General features: G+C 25.8%; 1 protein-coding gene across 5 annotated transcripts in view; it reads left to right on the top strand.

The window, feature by feature from the left end:
- LOC111674636 overlaps positions 1 to 13,831 on the top strand; it is a 276,494-nt gene that overhangs the window by 137,301 nt on the left and 125,362 nt on the right. For 2 of the 5 annotated variants that reach the window (XM_046947771.1, XM_046947769.1), the window contains exon 1: positions 11,176 to 12,021. The exons of 1 other annotated variant lie outside the window; for it this stretch is intronic. In XM_046947771.1, the coding sequence (XP_046803727.1) occupies positions 11,784 to 12,021 (238 nt within the window). In that variant the 5' untranslated portion in view covers positions 11,176 to 11,783. Of the gene's footprint in view, positions 1 to 11,175; positions 12,022 to 13,831 lie in introns of those variants that run through there. 2 more of the 5 variants (XM_046947773.1, XM_046947772.1) reach the window with 1 other exon arrangement.

Here is a 13,831-nt window from a genome sequence, read left to right as displayed (position 1 = left end):
TTAACAAGAGGCGTCATCATAAACAGATGAAAAGCACAACAAATTGTGGCAGCCGCACAAGTAGCTAGAGCTGTTGGCCAGGAAAAAGATACAAGAAAGATTTTGTTTGTGTTGTTAAACATATGTATGAATACCAAAAAGTTAAGAAGAGAAATGAATTTAAAAGTTTTTTTTTCCATTTTAGAAGAGGGACACCAGTTTAAACTTTTATTTAACATGGTCAGCAGGAAAAAAACTTTAGGCATTACGGAAAATCTGTTGTTGTTTTTTTTAATAAAAATATAAGCGAAATTTTTGTTATTTTCTTACAAATTTGAAGTATATTATACTTATATAATTTAAAAATATTTACTCATTTTCTATCATGTAATTTACAATTTGTATTTATTAATTGTTTATTTCATAAATTTCTTAGAAAAATACATATTATTTCCCTTAAAGTAAGAATATTATTTTTCAATAAAGCAAACAACAAATAAAAGCCTGCAGGTTTAAAATTATTTTAACAAGAAAAGTAATTAAAAACAAATATTAGAATTCAATGTAAGTAAAATACATACTGTTACAAAAAACTAAAAAAATTGTATTAAATAAGAATATAAAGATTTTAAATAGTTATGTCTATAAAGAAATTGAAGAGCAACAGGACTTGATTTTTTTTTTTTTTTGGAATTTTCTAACTTATAAAAATTTTTTAACTAAGAAAAATTATAGAAAATGTACTTCTTCATATTTTTTTGCATGATGCTGATATGAACTGATAGGGTTCATATTTTGTATAAGACAATATAGACTAGAGTTTACTATGGGGTGGTGCATAAACTATAGTCTAGTTCTAGTTTAGGCTATAAACTATTAATGATATTGTTTACATCCTTATTTGTTTTTCTACAATCCGTTATCTACAGAAAAGTGCCTATTTTAAATTAGTCTTTGTATATAATCGTAAATCCATGAATCTTAAACTAACATTTGGGTCAACAACACGTTTGTGTTATAACAATTGTCATGTGAAGTTTACCTGGCATGTTGATTTTCACACACACATATACATATACAATCATCAGCCTTTGTGCAATACAAATAGGAAAACTTTGTAACAAGATAAAAAGAAATACAATCAAATTAATATCTATGGTAACTTTTATATTTTGATTTGTTTTAATAAATTTGAAAAGTTCTTTCAACAACTTTTTGGTTTAAAGTATCTGTATCAAATGAAAGGCAAAAAGTTTAAACAAAAAATTAACAGACAAATTAGATCTAATATTCTTGAAGATTTTGCTTAAGTCGGAGGAAAAACTGTCAATATCATTCTTGATTTAAATAGTAAAAATAAAAGAAATAGGAAAAATTATATTCAATTACTTTAAACACATATTTTGTTTTTATCTGTGTGGCAAGAATTTTTTGCATACTTTTTTTGTTCCTGTGTACAACTGCCACAACCATTCAGTTGTGTTGGCTTTTTACGGATATTTTTTGTTTTTGTTTGAGGGGTATAGTATATCGTTCTTGCTTGAACTGACATTCCATCAATTTGTCAATAATCAAAGTACCATGAACCAATTTTATGTCTCGTTTCTTTTTTTTACTCATTCTCTACTTTTTATGGATTTTTTCTTTGCAGCAGATGAAAGTTAAATGTAGACCAGTCTATTGGCATTTTGGAAATATATTTTTTTTTGCCAACATATATTTCATTTATATATTTCACATTCACATATCTATCGAAGTCATGCAATAACAATCATAAGTAAATAAATATTTAACTTAAATATGAGGGTTGGTTACGAGTAGGAAAATATGTGGTTTCAAACTGTTTATTACCTGGCTCCTCATACTCTTTGACAATACATTATTTTTCGTTATTCTTAATGCTAGTATTGCTATAATGTTTGTTCATAAGTCAAAAATAATAGATAGAATAAAATAAAATATCAAAAATTGACAATATATCAGTATCAAAAGCAAAAAGGCAGTGATATGTTATGTCACATTAAGAATGCAGACAAAAAAAAAATCAGTTCATTTGTTACATTAATTTTCTTAGCATTTTTTAACTAGAGTAGAAAATATTCCAGAGTTTATTGAATGCTATAAGGTTATAGAAAGGCTATACAAAGAGTTTATAATTTTATAATTCAAAAAAAATATAATATTATTGAATACTTTTTGTATTTATAATATTTTAATCTTTTACTTTTGTTTAATTTTATTTTAAAAAGTATACAAAAATTTAATTTATAAAAGAAGCTCCTTATGGTCTCTTTTATTGAAAAATTATTTACGTAATTCGTGTCTTTAATTCAATGTATTTTCCATCTAAAATTTTTCATATAATTTTATCTCTATTTAAAAAAGTCTATTATTTTCAGCGTTATAGTGTGGTACGATCAAAAGTAAAACTTTAGTTATTTTGTATAAGTATTTGTTAAGTAAAAATATAGTTTTAATGCTTTTAAATTTTATTTGAAATCCGTTTATTTGAATAATTTTTTTTTTAAATATCGTAACCGGAAATTTAAACAAACTAAAAGAAACTTTCCCTAAACCATACTTATGTTCATATATTCTATAAAATATGTATTCAAAATATTTTAATACGAATATGTTAAGAATGAATTACATTCAATTGCAACAACTGAAATTCTATTGATTTTTCTATTTTAACTTAATTGAAAGCAAACACAACACAAATGCTCATCGAATGAGAAGACAACAAATATAAGTATACATCCCTGCAGTTCTCGGCCCCATTGATACTATATGACTAATTATACTATATGACTAATTATAATTAAATATCAGTCATAGACAAAGATAGATTGCAAATAAAAGGCAATGAAACCAAAATTAAGCGGACTCATTATACATAAGCTATATACAACCGCGCTCACTTACAAATAAGTAATAAAGTATGTACTACTTAAAATAAGTTGTTCTGTTTAACGCATAACATTGCAATGGTTTTACTGGGTATATATTTCCCTATTTCTACAGAATTACAAAAAAACTCTATAGCACTAACAACACACTTAATTTATGTAGACAAACAAATAAACTTATAATAACGATTTTATCCTCAACTGAGTTTCACTGAACACTAAACGTATCTGTCTATGTAAGAGTATATAGTGTATGTATATTGCGTATAAAGCGCCAATTTAAATTGTGTGTAAATCCTTGTAAAACGACACGATGACAAAGACGAAACTGATTCAGACTGTAAAATAGAAACAAACAAAAAATTACACATCGAAGAAAAATAAATTATGGGGTAAAAATAAGACATGCAAAAGGGAAAAGTGAAAGATAAACGTACGTCTCCTGTGACTATGCATATAGATATGTATGTATATACATGTCTACATAAATTTGCATACATGTATGTCTTTATAAAGTCTTTGTTTTCTGCAAATACAAAATAAATTGTTTTACAATACAAAAACAAATAAATTCACTCAGTCTAGCAAGGCTGTATGTCTGTCTGTCAGCTTGCCTGCCTGACTTGATGTCAGTCATATACACTCCTGACTGATGTATAAACAATTTTAAAGTCATCATCAGATGCAGTCAATCACGTAAAAAGTAAAATAACTACGATTTAAATGTATCAGCAGCAACACAAAAAAAAAATAAAGAAAGAAAATAAAACAGTCTACAAGAAAATAAAACAAAAAAGCAAGAATATAAGAATAAGTTGAGGAAGTGGTTAAGGAACGATTGGCTTTTTCTGTTGTGTCAGACAGCATTGGATTTTTTAATTTCTTTTTTGCCAAAAGAGAATAAAGCCGAGTATACACATATAGTATTTGTAGTTGTTGTAACAAATGAGAGAATGAATAAATGTATTCATTGTATGCATCTTAATGAAAATCTTATTCATATATGCAACAAAAAGTGATGATTTTTATTGCAAAAAAACAATTGCATAAACCGTTAGGTAAATAAATTCATGTAAAAAGGAGGAAAACATTAAAACATATTCTGAAATATATATAGAATTCTAAAGTATTTTTATTATTTAACAACTATAGTGGGAAGGGTATTATGCGTTTGTGCTGATGTTTGTAACACCCAAAATTATTAGTCCTATATAAGTATACCAATCAGCTCAGAATTACCTTCTGAGTTGAACGAACGCTGTTGAAACGCTGTTCATTATTTTGACTAGCCTTAATACCACCCGAAAATGACATAAAGGCCAAAATTCACTTGTAAACACTAATAACACAATTAAATTGTACATAAATAATCTTGAAGTAGTCGTAAATTTCTGTACCAAAAGCACAATAGAGTACTAATGAGAAGAGTTATGGAGCTGAAATTTTGCATAAATATTTTTATATGAATCAAAATTTAAATTTCATGTGAATCGCTCTATAATTGACCGTACCCCCATATAAGGTCCCTCTCAGAAAACGACTATAACGCTCATAACTTGCTTCAAAATTATACTAATGCAATGAAATTTAACGTAAACAAGTTTTACGGGAACTTAAATCTCTCTGCCAATTTAGAGATCGGCTCATAATTGACCTTATATGCTCCCCTCTGACATAAACATGTTTTAAGGAAACTAAAATCTCTCTGCTAAATATTAATAGCATCGGTGAATAATTAATTCTACCCCCCCCCAACTGGGTGTCAAAAATTCCGTAACTTTGAGAAAAAATTAAAATTTTTGTTAAAGAATTTCTGCTCCGCAAAACGACTTTTATTGTATTATAAGTGACACATTAATTAAAAAAAGATTCTGAAATGGACTAAACCAAATTCCAAATTATTTTTTAAATATTTTTCTGTATGAACTTAAAATTGCGACAGTTTTGACACCCATTTCGATAAAAGGGAACTGAGGATCATCCCAAAAAATATTTGTATACCCTACACGACTTTAGTGGGTTTGTGCGGATGTTTGTAACGCACAATAATATTGCTCCTATACCCGCCTTAAGGTTAAAATCATTTTTTGAGTCGACTTAGCTATGTCCGTCCATCTGTCATTGTAATAAAACTATGGCAAAAGGAAAATGTTTATATGTTGTATTATTTGTGTACTTTCAGAAGAAAATTTTATCACATGATAATGTGAAAAATGGCTTTAATGCTCATAACTATAACTTGCTTTAACACTAAAACAACTTCTTCAAACTTGAAATTCGACATAAACAAGTTTTATAAGAACATAATTCTAACTGTTTTTCAGGGTTGGTCGATCACTGACCATAGACCCTATAAATCTTTCACGTATACGGTGTCCCAAGATTTGTTTAATTTTTCTCAATTAAGAGCGATATTTTTTGCTCAAAGCTACAGTAAATGGTTATTTCCAAAGAAAGCAGGATAATATCCTGCTATATGCTTCGAAAACACTTTTCCATTTTTCATCAAAAATTATCAATATCAAAACAAAGTTTTTTATTAAAAATAGTTATTTATAGTTATACATACTAGAGTATTCAAACGATTAATCGTCGTTCGGTTAATCGATTAATTTTTGACGATTAATCGTTCGAATAAATGAATATTGTCAAATTTCAAATAACGAATAAACCGAATAATTTCTATCAATTAACCGATTAAGAAAAACTCACTATTTAGCAGTAAAATGACTATATATTTTCTACAAATTTAATATTATTTCTTTTTTCCTTAATTTCTTAATCATTTTTCTATAATAAAGAAAAATTTTTTGACGATTTTTAAAAAGAAATCATGGAAATAATTATATCGCCTTTTTTCTACAACCAGTTTTTGGGAACATTGTTGTGTTCTTAAGTACATACTTATTTCTAATAAGTTTTTCAGAAACAGTTATAGTTGAACTAGTGTTCAATGGAACGTATAAATTCTAGAACTCGTTGAAAAGCTTAAAAACAGCAATTTCTTTATATAGAAAAACATTTCATATAAACAGGAATAATTTCTAATATTTGAGAAAAATCTAAACATAGAATTGAAGTGAAAGAAGTGAAAATAATATTTTTGTTTATAAATCGTGCAAAAGTTATTTTCAAACATGAAAAAATTTTGCGTGCCTGAAACTGGACAATTAGTTTTAACTCTGTGTACTCAGCTTTTCATAATCAGCTCTTATACTCCTGTAAAAGGACTTTAAAGTTTAAAATACATCCGATTTCAAATGATGGAATTCCTAATTTATATTAAAAAGTTGGTATTAATATTAATATTAATTTCAAATGAATATATTTTTTCAAATCATCACGAAAGAATTGGAAATCTTAAAGAAAATTTCACAAAAAAGCAGTTAAATGTTCGAAAATGTACCTTTTTAAATTTGACTTCTTTTTCGTTTTTTTTCTCTAAGTGAGACAGGTAAATAATATAGATAGAATGTACAGATTCCCAGCTTCCATTTGATACCAATAATAGCATTATAAATACATATAAATATTTTAAATATTCGTTTGTAGTCCTTTAAACTTTAAAATCCTTTTATAAGGGCATAAAAATAGGAGTGCACATTTCCATAAGAGGAATCTATTTTCACATGCTTATCAACTTTTCCATGTGTGAATGCTTTTTTCAATGTTGTTATAGGGTGTAATATGAAGAAAATTATTGTAAAAAGCAATAGTAACATCCACTCTCCTTTTATTCGAATAACCGAATAATTTTTAATTATCCGATTTTTAACCGGCTAACGTAAAACCTCAAATAATTATTTGTCGAATAAACCGGATAAGACAAAAACCCGAATAATTGAATACCCTAATACATACGTATATCTCCGTTTTGGTGGTGGATATAGAAAATTCGGTACAGCATATATATAAAAATCTTGGTTGTTATTTTTTTCTAAGTTTTGAAAAATATAATTTATTCAAAAATTTGATAAATGATGTTGTTGTTTTCATTGCTATGTCATGATAAAAATTCGTATTTTTGACAATATTTTTCGTCGTTTTTGTTCTAGACTTATTTTGCTGATATAAAATAGCAATCTTCTAAAAAGTATATTTAATTTCACATGTGTAAACTATTGCTTTATTTAAGGACAACATATATAATTTATATGGTCTGCAGATTATGTGATAAATTATAAAATATTATAAAATTACGTAAATAAGGATACAAATTTTTTGTCAAAGCGTTTATTTACTATTAACTATTAACAAACCGCACTTTATGTTTTGCCATATCAAAATAAGATCACATTTGTGGTAATAATTAAAGATAGAATAATAAATAATAAAAAATGTTAAAATATACACTTGTTTAATTGCCATTTAAATTATTAGGAAAAAGTAAAAATGCCAATTCAAATCTATAAATGTTTGTGAAAATATGTAACAAAATAGAAACTAATTTCTAAAACCTCAACACAAATGTCATAAAATGTCCGCAAAAAAGGATAACTTGACAGCTTATTAATGAAAATAACAATTTTTGTTGAATATTGTCGCTTTCTCTCTCTTTATTTTTTTATTCACTTACCCGGCAGTCCTACAAGGAATCAACGTACCTTTCAATTTCAATACAAATATAATATCAATTTTTGTAATAAAATGATATTAAAAATAAATTTAATAATACCCCAGGAAAATTACTTAATAGCTAAATTAAAATTGGTACAAAGTAAGGGATTAAAAGTTACCGAAAGTATCGTATGCGATAAGCGAGATCTTGTCTAATAAAATAATTTGTCTATCATTGCTTGTTTTTGAGCTATAGTGCATTATTTCTTCATTATACTTATATCTTCAAATCTTAATATATATGTACCAATAATATAATTTCTGGGTATATCACAGGTCATATTTATGAATAGGATTAGAAAAAATGGAGGGCAAAATCCACATATTTAAGTAATATTTCGATATTTTGTATTTAATGTTATAAATAACGTCCTTATATTATTTTTTTAATTTTCAAATAATAGTCGTAGTCTGATTTCAATGAAATTTAATGCAAATATTTTTCCGACTTTGAAGATTATGTCCACTAATGTTTTTCAAGTTATATTCATAATTATGATCTGTGACACCATAGGAAGTTTCGGACAGACGGACATAGCACTATGGACCAAAGAGTGATGTTGTTAGAAGCTTATATCAAAAAGAAAAATTACGTCATAATCTGTATCAAAGTTAAAAATATTATAATTTGAAAATATCATATCAAACTGTCGAGAACTTTATTCGTCATAGAAATTATAATATCATCAAAACGCGAAAGACATATAATAAGTTCTCCCACACTTAACTGGGCTATAAGTAAAACTGTTTAGTATAATTTAGAACTACGAGGATTTTAATACCATAATATTTCATGTTTTATGTAAATTGCATACTCGTATAATTTCTATAATGTCAGTATACTTATTAGGGTATGACAATTTTTTAGAAAAAATGTACATTAAATTAACAAAAAAAAACATATATTTGGCAGATAATTTTGGTAATAAAAAATGATTGTTCGATATTTAAAGAATCCAAATCTTATATTATTTTTTTAGATATGATTTAAAAAATTGTGCTATTTTAAAACCGGAGAAATTAGTAAATAAAAGTAAAAGATATTATAGAAATATATTATAGATATTATAGAAATTTCGAAAATATAATAAAAGGAAGATTTTTTTTAAAGACTTTTTTACTAGGAAATACACAATTTGCAATACATATTTACAATTGAAATCAAAAAGTAAAACCCTAATATTCATATACATATGTATAAATAAAAATTTATTTATGTGTTGGTCTAAACTAATACTTAGACGACTATGGCCATGAATATTAAACCACTGTCACCTACTTACTTTCATACATAGATAAAATAAACAAGATATGAATGAAAAAAAAAATATATATATGCATATGTATATGTATAAAGAGAAAACAGAAACTATTCCATAAATACAAAAACATCTATAGAATAAATAGATGAGATATAAAGATGAATAGTTTTTATGCAATTTATCATTGAATGCTGTTCAATAGCAGAAGAAATAGCAAACGCACTTAGTGTATAAGATAGGAAAAAACATATAAAATAAAATTTTAAAGATAAAATATGAGTATTTATGATTTTATGTGCAGATATGTTTATCCTTGTATTAGCTAACATATACATATATTTATGGACAAATAGTTCAATCGAAAGTGTTTTTGTTTTAAGGAAAACTACCGATATAAATAGAAGGTTTAATTCATGGGGATCTTAAAGTACTAGGTATTAATTATTTTAATTAATTCGCAATTACTTTTGGAAATAAATCTTACATTAATTTATGTTATAATGTAAAAAACTTGCTTATGTTCAATACAAGCCTAAACTCAATTTCAATAAGATTTTTTTTAAACTTGTTTAACAAAGTTTTATAAAAACAAAAATTGGAATTTTAAAGCAGTTGTTTAAAAACAAAATTCATTGAGTTCAGCTCTGAACAAATACATATTATGCAAGTTTCGATTACTATTAAGCATTATTATAACCTCGATTTCCGAAATTTTATTTAATTATAACTTTATTATGTAATTGAAGTAATAAATACAACTTCAAAATATATTGAACTTATTTTCAGGATTTTTTTCCACTTATTGCCCTTAGTTAAAAACCAGTTAATCTTTACTATAATAATTTGTTAATAGAATGATCTATATTAAAATAGACCATGATCTCTTTTTTTACGATTCACTATTAGAACTGTTTTCTTTTAACGTTATAACAGCTTTAATATGTAAAATACCACATAATAGTGTGTATAATTTCAACATAGATGAACAACAATAAAACTTGAGAAAATAAAAATAATAAAAAAACTGTGTCAGATTGAAAATTAACAGCGGCAGCAACAAAAAAAAACAACTTAATACGAGTATAGCAGACATTATAATTAAAAATACACGAAAAAATATAATAAAAAAATGGGAAACTACTACATACTACAACAAACTGGATGTAATTTGTAGAATAAATATAAATAATTTACAAAAGTTTTTTACACACACCCATTTACAGAACAATGTAATACACACTCTCAGAATCATTTTTATATATGTAGATCCTGCAGTTCGAGGTTTCTGTATCGCAGTTAAATCGCATTAAAAATCAATTGTTTCACATCAATCACATTTTACTTTTATTGAAAGAAAAAAAAATTCTTACAATACATTACCAAAGTTAGGCTATGTTTACTAATTAAAGTACCCAAAAACTGTTGGGTAAATTCTATATATAAAAAATATCATGATAATTTCAACCAAGATTACAAATAAATGAAAGAAGTATAGAATAAAAAATATTGTAAAAAAAAAACGAACAAAATAAATTAAACAAACAAAACAACTTTTTAGTAAAAAACCGCATTTACAAAAAATAGTTAATAAAACAAAACTTTTTGAGGCCATTAGTACTTTAAGGGTTTTTCTTTCATTGAGCTCGTTTTATTTATTTTTTATTGGTACTATTTTTTTGTCTGTAATTTTAGTATATACGCTGTTTTTTTATAATTTTCTACATACAAATGAAAAGTGTAAAATTTTTTATTATATTTAGTTGTTTTTAGTTTTTCTGTACTAGTGTAATAAATAATGCCAGAGTTGTTGAGAAACCTCAATATAATAGCCTTCAATTAACATCCATGGAATAATAAATAAAATATTGGCCGCTTAACTTCAAGTATATTTGTATGCAATAATTTTTTTTTTTTAATTAATTAATGTTAAACAATTTTCAAAAAAAAATATTTATTTATAATTGTTACCTAAAATACAACTATACCATGTATCATTAAACAATAAATCTGAAAAAATCGTCTGCGTTGCAAGATCGAAATCAATTAGATTGGTCAGTATAACAGCGTTCACGTTTTATACTTTTCATTTAGATAAAGTTTTGAAAATTGTTCTATTTATTATCCAAAATAATAATCTCGCTGCTATTGCTACAAATAATACCGAAAATGATATAAACAAAAAAAAACACACCTTGATTAACAAAACGCATACAACAAGATCTGTAAAGAAAAACATTAAAAATCAATTAAAAAACAATAAATCTAAAAAATTAAATAAATAATTTGAACAAATATTCGACTTTACTTGCAATATTTTTATAATTTTTGTAAAAATAACAAATTGAATAAAAAAACTCTCTTGTCCTTTTAAGAATCTTATTTTAAGATTTTAAAGGAAAATATGCCGAAATCACAAAAATTGCATAAAACTATTTTATTTTTCAATCTCTTTGGCAAGCAGAAAAATATCCTTTTTAAAACTCTTTATAAAAATAAATAAAATCAGCAAACAAAACAAAAAAAAAATAAGAAAAAAACAACAGCACAAACACTTTTAATACCCAATGTGTTGTTGCATGCTATCAACTACAATAATCTGAAAGTAAAGAAAGCAACAGCACCAGCACACACACAAGTTATACTTTACTCAGCTTTAAGTATAAAAAATTTTCCCAGCTCACCCACAATAAGCTACATTCTGAATGCAACAAACTATATATGCATGTGTGTATGCAAATGCAACAGAAAAAGAAGAAGCAGAAAATATTTGTTAAACGAAGGGAGTAAAGCACATCAACAGCATAAACTTTAGCAATAACAACGACATAATCACCATAGCAATTAAAGTACTTGCAACAGCAACACAAGCAACAGCAGCAACACTAGTTGTAGTAACAACAAAAATAATAAACAAATTTACTACGTTGTTGTCGTTTTTGGTGTGTGTTGTGTTGTTGACGTCGACGTCGTCGTCATCATCATCGTTGTCATCGTCATCGTTGGTGGTGGCATCATCATGACCCGTTTTAAAATAAAAAACTTAAAAATTCTATCTTCTTGTTGTCTGACTCTATGGTTTGCTATATTTGGCGCCTTGCAATTGGTGCGATGTAGTGAATTTCCTGAAAGAGAATGTTGTGATCTAACAACAACATCAACAGTGAGTCCCTTGCCAATACCGCCTGTAGTCCTACCAACGGATAAGACATTGTCAGCAACAACAGCTGTACAAACAATACCAACGGGCAGATCAGGTAAGTGAAAATACGGATAAATGTATAAGAAAAATAGTAAGTAAGTAAATTTATAAAGAAATTGGTTTGTTTGCTTGGTAAGATTTCTTTGTTGTAGCTATTTGTATTTCCCTATACAAAAAGCATGAAAGAAATCAAATTGTTTAAACATTAATATTTATTATGACCAAAACTGTTTATTGTCAAAATTTAAATTTTTAGAAAAAAGTGTCCTATTGACAACGCCTTTGGGCATATAAAACGCGATTTGATGAAGATTAGTTCTACACAGACAAAATTATCGGTAGTTTATTTTAAATTAACATGTTTTTTTTTCTTTCTTAATTGATTGAAAAACATTTCTGGTCGACTTTTCTATTTTATTTTTTTATATTATATTTAGAATTATTGTTCTAGAAATATTTATAATTCTTAAATAGTCAACAAAATTTTAGCCAAGTTTCTTGACAATTTATGAAACACTTTATATGTTCAATTGTGACAATAAATTGATTGTTAAGGGTCGAGTCCTTTAACGTTGTGTGTAATTGATTAATAATTTGATTGTTTTGATCACCTTCTTAATTGATTTTTAAAAAATTCTCTATCAAACAGTTTAATTCATTTGATTAATAAATTAAATAAAAAATCAATTTCATATTTATTAAAAATCATACTATATTAAATGCTTTTGTACAATAATACAACAAAAGGTCTTGAACTTGAAAAAGAACTTCAAATTATAAATTCATATAAATTTTATGAATACTAAACTCAAGATGAACACATTGATTTTAAAATATTAGAATCATATACATATGTACATTACTATTTTTATAAATGTTTCACCCCTTGTATTATATGTACATATGTATGTGTGAAACTACAGAACTTTTTATACATACGTACATACATACAATTATATGGTATATAAACATCATGATATATTTTGTAGGAAAAACAACATAATTATTCATACTATTCGCTTCAAAATACAACAATTCTAGTTATTTATATGCAAATCAAGACATATTGATTTTGAAAGCATATAATGAACATGACATTAGATGAAAGAGACAAAAGATAACAAATAAATATTTTCAGAGTAAATGCCAATACTATATAAATACATGTATGAATAATGAAAATGTAAAGTATTAATTTTTCTGAGTTAAAGATAATACAGAATATCATAAAAGACTCCAAAATTCCTGTTTTATAAGAATATTTTTCATTTCAAAGTGCTATGCAAAATTTATTTTAACTTTGTCTATAAACATTTCAAATTAGCCTTAGTTCAAAACTGTTCCCGATGTATAAGAGTACCCGATTTTCTGTATTTGTTTAATTATATTAAATAAAACATGCATTAAATTCTTTATTGAAGTTGCAACTAATACATAAAAGTTCTACTATATAAATTTACGTACCATTTAAGAATGTAAAGAAAAAAGAAAACGGAAATTTTAATGTCCGGCCGGCCGGCTTCGTCATTTATGCATGATTATTCATAAAATATAGATGAAAGTGCATGTTGTAGTTTTTTCAACTCTTTCTTTTTTTCAACTATAACTTGACTGCCACAATGAATTAATACTTATGCGTAACGTATAACTTTTCATACATACATACACGTACATGTATTAAATATGTAAAAAACAATGAAAAATATGTACTGTAGTGCAAGCATAAAAACAAATCGATCGATTTTTCATTTACTTATGTATATGTACGTAGCATCAAAGTGATATCTATGTATGTATTTTTAAATGAAGGTAGGCCAAAAAACGTTTTTCAATATACTTTACAACAAGTTTTATATTTTACCATT

The sequence above is a fragment of the Lucilia cuprina genome, chromosome 4 (genome assembly GCF_022045245.1).
Source record: "Lucilia cuprina isolate Lc7/37 chromosome 4, ASM2204524v1, whole genome shotgun sequence".
In the NCBI taxonomy this organism is placed as follows: domain Eukaryota; kingdom Metazoa; phylum Arthropoda; class Insecta; order Diptera; family Calliphoridae; genus Lucilia; species Lucilia cuprina.
The sequence above is the reverse complement of the archived record's forward strand: the minus strand, read 5'-3'. Positions and strand labels throughout refer to the sequence as shown.